The following is an 11,026-nucleotide window of genomic DNA, read 5'->3' as shown; positions in this document are numbered from 1 at the left end:
TCTCCTAGATGGTCAGAAGTTACCATTGGCTTCTTTATTTTTTCCTTTCCCACAAAAAAAAAAAAAAAAAAAAAAAACTTTTTGACCCCTGGAGGGGAAGAGAGGTCGAGGCAGAGAGGTGGTCTACATAAGAGAGGAGTCAAGGAATGCTAGGGGTGGGGGGCATGAGGGTCAAAAGTAGTGTCGCTCCTAGGCTTTTGGGGCGCTCCGAGCTTTCCCCCCTACAGGCCTTTGCAGTCACCCTCTCCGCCGCGGACACTGGAGAGTTAAGCCAATAAACACGTAAGCGCCGCTCGCTCCCCAATCGGCAAGATGCCTCTCCGGCTCTTGGCTGCACCGACAGCTTGCAACACTCGGCATCTTTTCTGGAGGCGCCTCCTTCAGCCGCTGCAGATGGCATCCGGCTGCGGGCTCGGGGCTTGCAATTGATTCTCGCCCTTGCCCACCTCGGGTGCACACACGCGCCTCTCCCTTCTCCTCCTCCCCTCGCGCTCCTGGGTCTGCGCCCAGCTCACGCTCGCCAGGCGGAGGAAGCGGTAGCGGCGGCCGAGGCTGAGCAGCAGCGCTAGCTCTCCCTGACCTAAGAAGAAGCGCCCACCAGGACAGCCGACCCTCGGCTGTCTCCAGCGCCCCCCACCTTTTGCACCCGAAGCCGGGGACTCCAGGGACACCTCCCCCCGGACGCCACCATGCTGGACCCTTCGTCCAGCGAAGAGGAATCGGATGAGATCCTGGAAGAAGAAAGCGGCAAGGAGGTTCTGGGCTCGGCCGCGTCCGGAGCGCGTCTGTCTCCCAGTCGCACCAGCGAGGGCTCGGCGGGCAGCGCCGGGATGGGGGGCAGCGGTGCCGGGGCTGGGGTGGGCGCCGGCAGCGGTGGGGGTAGCGGAGGGAGCAGCGGCGGCGGGGCCGGGGGGCTGCAGCCCAGCAGCCGAGCCGGCGGCGGCCGGCCCTCCAGCCCCAGCCCGTCGGTGGTGAGCGAGAAGGAGAAGGAAGAGTTGGAGCGGCTGCAGAAGGAGGAGGAGGAGAGGAAGAAGAGGCTGCAGCTGTACGTGTTCGTGATGCGCTGCATCGCCTACCCCTTCAATGCCAAGCAGCCCACCGACATGGCTCGGCGGCAGCAGAAGGTAGGTGCGCCGCGAGGCCAGGGAGCGGCGCCCGGACGTCGCCGGGCGGGCGGGGCGAACAATGGGAACCGGCGGCGCAGCTGGCGAGGAGGAGCCGTGGAAGGTGGAGACCGCGCCCTGGCACTAGGGGCCCGTGTCGCCGCGGCCCAGCTTGGCTCCCCGCAATCCGACTCCGCCAGCGCGGAGCTCCCTAGGATGTGTCAGGGGCCTACAGCACAGTGCGGCGCACACGGGCCTCCCTGCGGGGGAGCGAGGCGGGAAAGTCCCGCTTTGTGACCTGGGTGGCACGGGGAGTGACTTGCAGCGGGCAGCGCCCACCGAGGCCTTGCTCGCTTGCGGGGATCCCTGCGCTCTCCGGCGGCGGCGGCTGCGCTGCTCTCTGGCCCGCCCTCCGGGGCGTGCGCTAGGCGGGCACAGGCTCCCGACAGGTCGGGGAGCGGGTCTGGAGCTCCAGCTGCGCGGGACTCTCGGGGCAGCGGGCAGCCACAAAGGGCAAGCGGAAAAAAGACAGGTCTGGAGGCGAGGCTTCCAGTGACTCAGCTAAGGGCGCCCCCTCGCAGCCTGGTCAGCTGATTGCCACCTAGGATAGCCTAAGGGTCCTCCTGGCAGTGCTTTCCTGTTGTCCGGTGACTTGCCAACCCACGTTTCCCTTTCCTCCTGGATCCCAGAGCAGGGGCGCACCTGGTGGGTCCTTGTGGCCGGGTCAGCACCTCCACCATACTCCCTTTGACCCTCTTCTCCTCCCAAGGTGACTTCTTCGCCACCTTCTGGCTCACCAAGGCTCTCCAAGCCTGGCAGTTACTGGCTTGATAAAGTGCAGCAGCAAACAGCTTAGCTCCACAATTACAGTCATCAAGAGCTTTTTGTGTCTGAGGCAGGGCAAAGATCAAGCCGGCTTTGAGCTGCTTTTGATGGGGGCGGGGGACACATTACTATTCCCAACCACAGAAAGGAGGGAGAGGAAGAGCGGTCACCAAGGGCTGAGGGTTTTTTGGCGAGGATACCCAGGAAGGGGTCAGGAGCCCACTGGCAGTGAGTTAGTGAAGAAAGTCAGCGTTCTGCCTAGTCTCTGGGAATGACTGAAGCACTTAAGTCTGCATAAGGGCAGTTGAGCCTGAAGGCCATGGGGCATTCCAGCTGCAACCCTATCAAGGTTGAGACTGGTTTCTTCAAACAGAGGCTCCTACATTGCTGCCATTTAAGTCTACATTACACGTTGCTCTAGTAAGGTGTTGGATCTTTCCATATTTACCTTGCATCCTTATCTCGAGGTGGCACAGATTGCTCTGTTTGCTTTGCTTGCATGTGTACACGCACCACCCAACACTATCTATTTTTGCTACTGCAAGCTTGGATGGCAGTTTTATTAAGTCAAAAAGACTCATTTCTTGGGTGAGAGATAGCAGATAGACATGCGTACTGCTCTCCACTCCCATCTGCACAATGACCCCTTCCAGAGGCCTTTTGCTTTCCAGCTATATTAGAGAAAAAATATCCTTAGAGAAGGAAATTTTTCATACAGATTTTAAGGTTGAATGTGGCTCTACATAGCCAGATAATCTAAATTTCTGCTCGGAGTTGTGTTATTGTCTTTATAGTGTGGGAAATTCAACCTTCAAAATCTCAAGCACTGAATTCAACCAAAGATGTCTTACCCTTTCAATATGCAAACTGTTTGACTTTAAAGAAAATGAAACAGACCTTCCGTTTATCTGACAAAGGCTTTGTAGCCATGTCCTTTAAATAGATGCGTAGGTTAAGCACTGGGAGAAAGAAAAATGTTCTATCAACTGAGGAAGGCCATCCAGATACCACTTTCCCCAATGTGCTGGCTTGTTTCATCTCAATCTGCCCAAAGCTGTTATCTGAGGGACAAGCCTGTTTTTACACATGACCTTTTCATATTATAGAGACTCTAGGACACTGGCCTTCTGTCAAACTATTTTTAGGTACTGCAAAAACTATTGCTAAATATAGATCCCAGCAAAACAGCCTCAGGCCTAGTGGCTACAGTTGGAAGATTTTATGATTATGTATGTATGTATGTATGTGTATACACACACACACATACTTATTAGAGGGAAGTAAGCATTCCCTGTTGCTTTATCTTTTACTGTTCAATGAACTCTGGAAATGGCATTCTTTCTCTCCATTCTCAAAGTTTTGAAACTCTGTAAGTAATGAAAAGGTTGGCATACTTATGGCAAAATTTTAAGACAATAAATAAAACTGGTAAGTTAGTATCAGTCTGAATCCCTATACACTGCTTATGAACTAAAGGTAAGCTTTGAACGGACTGGGAACAGGTGAACTAGAAAAAGGCAGATGAGAGACAGATGTGGAGAAAGGGAGAGAGCAATGCAGAAGGCAGAGAGAGAGAGAGAGAGAGAGGGAGAGAGAGAGAGAGAGAGAGAGAGAGAGAGAGAGAGAGAGAGAGAGAGAGAGAGAGAGAGAGAGAGAGAGAGAGAGAGAGAGAGAGAGAGAGAGAGACCTGCATATGAAAAGTAGTTGTGAAGTAGGGAAGGAGCACACTAGAGAGTACAGTGTGCCTTCTGAAACCCTGGAGTCTACATCATGCCTCTTAACCTACTTCAGGTGTCTGCGATGTGCAAGACACTCCACTAAACCATTTTCAAACTTCTCACTTTGTTTCTAGAACAGGTTTGAGTTAATTGAAAAACAGACAGTTCTCATATGCAGCAAGCAAATCTCCTTCATTGTTAATCACTCAGAAGTATAATACATGTTACAAAATTACTAGTAAAGTCTATAGTATTTTGTCTGAATTTGTTTTCTGTTCTGAAATCATATTTGCTTTTGGTTTGGTGATGCAAGGACTCAAACTCAACGTCTTAGATATGCAAGGCAGGTGGAGAGTTTTGAGATCATTGTTAATTCTTTTAAGAACCCCTACATAATTACCAACATCACTCTGAAATTCAAAAGAGTTTTAATAGTTTGTCTAAAGCACCATGGAGGTAGATAAAAGAATAAGCACTGAGCCAAGGGGTGGTCTGATTCCCAATCCTGTATTCTGAACAGGAGGCACTGGCCAGAAATAGTCAAGCATGTACAAACAGGGACCTACCACCATGATAACATGTCATGTGTCCATCTTTACAAAGGGTTACTGCTGCTTGCTCTCAGTAAAAGGTTTACTCTTCCTCTGAGCACCCATCAGTTAGTCAACTTGGGCACAAAGACCATGAAGTGAAAAGAAGCCTCTCTTAAAAAGAAGCGTTCAATAGCTGGTAAATCTACACACCATTCTGTTGTCAGATTTTCTTCTCTGTTTTTTTAACATTGCTCAAACTGAAAGGAAAGGTACATTAGCTCAGGAGAACAAGTGAGAAAAAGCAGAGGGAGAAGATAATGCTGTTTGGACAATACTGATATTTATTTAATTCTCCTTTACTGGAAAGACAAAGAGTGCTTGGGCACTCAGCCAATCTTTTCATTGGAAAGAAAAGTCTATAAACAGACTATTTGAAAACTGTATTTTATTATTTATAAACGTATTTTGTCTTCATTACTACATATAAAAGTGATGTGGTGGTACTGAATGTGTATGACCCAAACAAAAACTTTCCCTATGAGACTCTCACGACACCAACCCAGTAACTCAAAAAGTCACAGTTCTTTGCTTCTTCTCCCCTTCTGCCTCAGAATGGTAAAGCAAATACCTAGAGTTGGCAGGGCAGAGCTGTACCATCTGTTTCTAAGTTACATAGTAATGGTGATGGTGGCTACCTCAGGTGAACCAGCTACTTATAGACGCTGCTAAGGGAATATGAAATCAGGCATGGTAAACAGTGATGTGTAATATTTAGATCAACAGGATGATTTTTAATTAGGTAACCATTATTCATAATGTCTAGATGACAGATAGTCTCATGTAGATCTTTTGTGTGCAAAAGAATATGTGTGTGCCCCCATATGTATATGTATGTCATCCCCCCATACATTGTGTGCATACGTATGTTCACATGATGATGGAAAGGGACAGTCCGCCGATAGCGTGTCTACATTAGCAGAACTATTTTATTCAAGAGGACTGTATCCCTGGATTAAATGTGTCTTAAATTCAAACTGCTCCTTTCTACATGATTCAGCTTATATTGTTCCATGAAATTATGGCTACCATTGAATCACTGTTTGCTAGAGAGATTCCATTTCTATTGTTTACTTATTTGCATTTATTTGGGCATGTTTAAAATTTTTTTCATAAAATTCAAGATTCAGTACCAGTTAACTCTGTATGCTCATGAACATCTTAGTAATTCCTTCATTTCTAGCTTTAATTACCTAGGTTGCTCTACTATTCAAAGAGTTTAATCTTTGCTCTGGCAATGGAAAACATGATTTGCATTTTAAATATAAACTCTTCTAATATTTCAAGGCGACTAAGTGACTATTACCTAATTTCCTTTCATGGAAATTGTATCTTTATCAAGAGAATAATTAAATTATTTAAATCTGCCCTTTGCCCCTGTTCCCAGTCTATTTGGTGCAGTAAGAAGGAACTAATTATATGCTATTGGGGCATAGACTGCCTTCTGAAGATGCAGAGAAAAATAATACAATGTTCTTGCTTCATTGCATACCCGGACTAGCCATCTGCTTCCCTACAACTGGACTTTAAAACAAAGGAAATTAAAGTTTTCTTTCCTGAAGAATTGTACCCTACAAGGTAATAAATATCAAATGGCTCAGAGATCTTTCCTCCGAGAAAGCAAATGAATGCACATCTGTAGCCTGTCACATTGGCTGTGGCAGTGATTGACTTGGGGCCAAGTATGTATGAAACCAAAAGCTGGAATGATGGAGAGAGTTCTACCTTAAAACTAAGCCCTCAACAAGGGAGCAGGCACACACTGCAGCAAGAACTCATCCAAGTTGGGTGGTAGAACTAGAGGAGTTTGTGGTTTAGTTTGAAAGACAACAGGAACAGGACTCAAACAAGTTGAGAAAAGGATAGAGTTTAGTAGAAGACGTTGGTTACAAGTGCTAACAAAGGGAAGGAGTGGTGTCTGAGGCTGCACTCAGATTAGATTTATACTAGGGAAATCTTCATGGAAGCTGTGCAGTTGGGTTCTAGCTCATGGAATTTGCATAGCTTTTCTAGAATGGGCACAAGAAATTTTTTAGTTAAAAAAACAAATTTACTAGTCAGAAGAAAACCTTGAGATAACAAGAATGTGGAGAAGAATCACTGTTTGACTAACACTGATAGACTGACTCAAGTAGCAGAAGCCTGACTTAAGTTATTTAATCAAAGCAAACAATAAAGCAGATTGGATTTATCAGGACATGTAGTTAAAAGGCCTGCTGCAGAGGTAATTGAAGTCATGGCTAGATCTGGGAATTCAGATGATTTTGTCTGCACAATTTTTAAAAATCTAGATGATGGGGACGTATATATTGAAACTTGTGTCTGAAGTCAAATACTACCACTAATGGCTCATAGATTGTAGGCAAGTCTTCTATTTCTAGGGTAAGTACACCTGTTATTTGCAGGAAGGGGCAGGGCACCTTTAGATAATTGCTCATTTCCTTTAGATATAATTGTTGATTGTTCCAGAAAATGCAGTTGCTCATTAGCAAGACATAAAATCCTTTGAGTTTGGAGTTGGCATGCTTTTGTGTTATGAAATAAGGCACTTTGCAAATAATCCAGGTTGGTTGGAGATGAATTCAATCTGGCCGACCACACAAGTTTTCAGATGAAGGTAGAAGACAAACTACATGGGACATTTTAAGCTGTAACTTTAACTTGGAGCCAATCCACAAAGTTATTTTGTCTGTGAACCATTTCCCCTGCTTTTAATTAGTCCTCAGCTCTTATAACCCCTAGACATTTTGCAATTAAAAATTTGAATTTCTAACTTTTCTTTTGGTTAATGTCATGGCAGCACTAGGACAGAATTTTTGTAGATTGATGAAAAGCAATACAAAGAAGACTTCTCCGCCGTCACTTGAAAATAGAATGTGCATCACTTTTAGTTCTATTTGTTTCAAAAGCAGAGCCATGTATATCTAGATGGTAGAACAGCAGTGCTCTGTGTCTTGCCAAACCCTCTTCTTTATGTTGCTTAACAGATACTGACAGTCTGACCCTAGCCCCTGGGCAGCATTCCTGGGACAGTCTGGCACTTGGAACACCATGTTCCTGTTTCTGGCAGTGGTTCTTGTTTTCTTGTTAGGATCAGAGTCATCATTTCTGCAGAATTCGAGGCTCGATGGTCAGCACTACCTTATTCATTTTTATTGGTCAGTCCAAACCTGTTAATCAAATTGCTTCTCTGTTCTCATCAGATAATAAAGGAGGGAGACAGCTTACAGTCTGGTCATTACTATTCATATCTCAATAGACAATAAAGACAGTGGTTAAGAGCTCAAACTCTTGTGACTATTTTGTACCTGTAGCAGCCAGTTGTGGACTCTGTGATCTGCAATTTATTTATTCTCCCAGAGGGTCAGTGTATGAACTAGCAAAATAGAGGGTGGTAGTTATACTGTCACCTTTGGGTTGTTACGAAAATTAACTGAGATAATATAGTGAAGCTCTTACAACACCATGAGGCATTTGGTTACTGTAAAATAAGTATTAGTTCTTGCATTGGGAAAGTTCATGTATGTAATGTATGTACAAACTCACACCCATACAATACACACACAGCATCGTTATTTTTATAGGCTTGTGAGAATTAATCCATGTGATGTATCCCTGCCATAGTAAGGGATATATTTCTAGCTTCTACCATTAGCAATATAAGAGCATCTAGAAAAACAGGTGGCTGCCATTATAGCATCTTCTATGAACTAGATGGAGCTAGGCATGCCATATATCTCTATCTTCTTCTTCTTCGTTTTTTTTTTTTTTTGCTGAGATGCATCAGTAATTTTATTCAAAGAAAAAGGATTCATTTCTCCAGCTTAACCACCCCCCCTTTGAACATGTGATTTGTTAAATGACGAATGGAAAACACACATTAATGGAAAGATTTACTGCATGTGTAACAGACTCTAGGGCCACTCAGGTGGCTTGTGGTGGGACTCACAGAATTCCTTCTTCTCCTTGTCACTTTTCTTCCCCCACCTTATGCTTTCTGTCATTCAATAAGGCACTTAGTTTCTTCAAGTCTTGATATGATATTTTGTTCTTGATAAACATAACTCTTTTACAAATGTTGGTTGACCATTGAAGTATCGAACTGTTGGCATCACTAATGCACTTGCAAGGTACATTATGTTTATGTAAAGAGTAAATTCTAAGAATATGTGGTTAACAGTAACTGCATATATATGTTCACATGTCTAGGCAGGGAAGACTTACAAGAACAGACAGTGTATGACAAGCACAGTAGTGAAATCCTTCAGCTCCATACACTTTCATTCCATAGTTTAAATCTCTTCTCGGGTGGAGGACATATGACCTAAATTAAATTAAATTATGTGATCTGGTGACTATGTGACCTAAGTTACTTTTCATGACACTGTGACCAAATAATTACCGTCCATTTGACTGAGAAATGATGGGGTGGGTATACTTAAAGATTTGTGCTGCTCACGGGGTCAGGACAGGCATAGTCCATGGTGACATGAGGCTGTGGCAGTGGGAGCATGACGCTGCTTGCTTACATCTTGGCCAGTCAAGAATCAAGATTTGAGCAGGAACTAGAGTAGGACTGTGAGCCATGAGTCCCCTATCTCCCTACATCTTTGTAAAGATTCGGGTCCATTCTACCTGTCTACACAATATTTAAATTACTTTTTGTGTGTGCCTCTCTTCCACTGATGGGGACATTTTATTTTTCTTCAATTCCTTACCTATCAAACACCAACATTCTATTTCCTAGCAAGTTTTCAAAGGGAAGAGTCTAAGGACTCCTAATTCTAGCCTATTAGAGATGCACACTCCTTTACTTTTAGGAAAGTGTTTACCAATTACAAAATAACTTCAAGGTAATTTATTCCAGAGACGCCTCTTATCATTTACCTGCAAACTTGCCTTGTTTATCCTGAGAGCTGGCAAATTTCTAGATCCTTCCTGGAGAAAGGTCTTTTGAAGCCACATAACAATTATGGAGTTTTTACAACTGCCAAATCCCAATTGAACCTCAGTCAGCACACTATGCGTTTAAATGGCCACAGAAAACTAATAAGTGCTATAGTTAGTATGTCTGTACTGAGTATGTTTTATGATGGGATGCATGCAACCTGCCATTTCTGAAAAAAGGAAAAAGCAGTCAACAACACTATAATGACAGTTGCTACATTTAGGAGACATAGGAATTACTTTATCTGTTCTTTTATTGTAAGTTATCTCTTCCAGATTAGGTTGGATTACGAATAAGTAATAACTTTAGGACTCTTGCACATTGGTATAGTAATAAGAATATCATAGATATGAAATATCTGTAAAGGAGTGAAATTATTTATGGTCATGACCTTTTCTGATACCTCTTTTGGGTTAAATGGAAAAGTGTTCTTTGCTATTTCATTACTTTCGTTTTAAGAAGTATGAGACATGTTTGAAAAGTTATTTCAATTATAAAATCCACAGATATTTCTTTTTCTGTTTTGTTTTGTCTTTTTCGAGACGGGGTTTCTCTGTATTGTGTTGGAGCCCGTCCTGGAACTTGCTCTGTTGACCAGGCTGGCCTCCAACTCACAGAGAGCCACCTGCCTCTGCCTCCTAAGTGCTGGGATTAAAGGCCTGCACCACCAACGCCTGGCTCAATCCACAGATATTTCTGTCTGGCAACTATTTTCCTGAAATTGAGAGATGGGGAGTATGCTGGCTAGTTTTTATTGTCACAAACTGGAATCACTTGAGAAGAGGGAACTTCAGTTGCCTAGATCACAACTGGCCTGTGTCTTTTTGACATTGCCTTGACTGACAATTGGTGTACAAGGGCCTGGCCAACTATGGGTGGTGCCATCCCTAGGAAACTGGTTATGGGCTGTGTAAGAAAAGTAGCTGAGCATAAACCTGTGAGAAAGCTGGTAAAAGAATTTCTCTATAGTCTCCATGTTCCTGCCTTGTCTTGCTTTGATGATGTGCTGTGAGCTGTAGATTGACATAAGCCTTTTTCTCCCAAAGTTGCTTTTGCTCAGACTGTTTCATCATAGCAAAAGAAAGCAAACAAGAATAGACAGGGAAAAGATTGTGTGTGTGTGCAGTGTTTGTACTGTGGTGTATATTTGTGAAGAGTGCACATGAGTTTGTAGGCATATGTACCCAAGAACCTAGACGTGCATATTCACAGGCCATAGAAGGACATCACTTCTACCTTATTGCCATGAGATAGTGTCTTTCCCTGAAGCAGTAACTCGCTGTTTCAGTTAGGCTGCTCAGTGAGTTATTGGGTTCTATGTGTCTCCTTTGCCCACCATGCCAAACTCCTAGATGTTTATGTGGGTGCTGAGGAATTCAAACTTGGGTCCTCATGTTTACAGAGTAAACACTCATACCCGCTGATCCATCTTCCAAAAACCTATGAAAGGCAAGCACTTTTTAAAGGTGTTCCAGGAGTACATGCTAAGTTACAAACCCTCCAAAGGGTATAACACTTTCCAGAAAAACAATGGGGTTTTGGCAAAAGCACAGAATGGTTCAGGCAATCGACAGTGCCACTTCTGAAGGCAAAAGGAAAACAGTGAAAATTCTTGCAAATAATCACGCCTTCTGTTGCCCATGTAGAAAAACAGCCTTTTGGTGTGGATGGTAGGCATGGCGTTGTTTAAGCAAATGAGTTGAAATGTAACTTGAACATCTACTTTGGCGATCTTTCTGACAAGTATAGCAACTGTTGTCTATAAGACAGTGTGTCATAACATACTGTGTTTAAAACATTTCTTGGGGGCTCTTCCATATTCAATTTTTGTTTGTTAGACAT

At 43.9% G+C, this 11,026-nt stretch overlaps 1 protein-coding gene across 31 annotated transcripts in view; it reads left to right on the top strand.

Annotated features, from left to right (window-relative positions):
• The first annotated feature begins 268 nt into the window (after positions 1-268).
• Positions 269-11,026, top strand: part of Cadps (calcium dependent secretion activator) — a 452,678-nt gene continuing 441,920 nt past the window's right edge. For 10 of the 31 annotated variants that reach the window (XM_040747606.1, XM_040747605.1, XM_040747604.1 and 7 more), the window contains exon 1: positions 280-1,124. In XM_040747606.1, the coding sequence (XP_040603540.1) occupies positions 690-1,124 (435 nt within the window). In that variant the 5' untranslated portion in view covers positions 280-689. Of the gene's footprint in view, positions 1,125-11,026 lie in introns of all 31 variants that reach the window. The other 21 variants (XM_040747602.1, XM_040747599.1, XM_040747581.1 and 18 more) reach the window with 8 other exon arrangements.

The sequence above is a fragment of the Mesocricetus auratus genome, unplaced genomic scaffold, assembly GCF_017639785.1.
Source record: "Mesocricetus auratus isolate SY011 unplaced genomic scaffold, BCM_Maur_2.0 Super-Scaffold_100006, whole genome shotgun sequence".
In the NCBI taxonomy this organism is placed as follows: Eukaryota; Metazoa; Chordata; class Mammalia; order Rodentia; family Cricetidae; genus Mesocricetus; species Mesocricetus auratus.
This window is presented reverse-complemented; position numbering and strand designations above follow the sequence as displayed.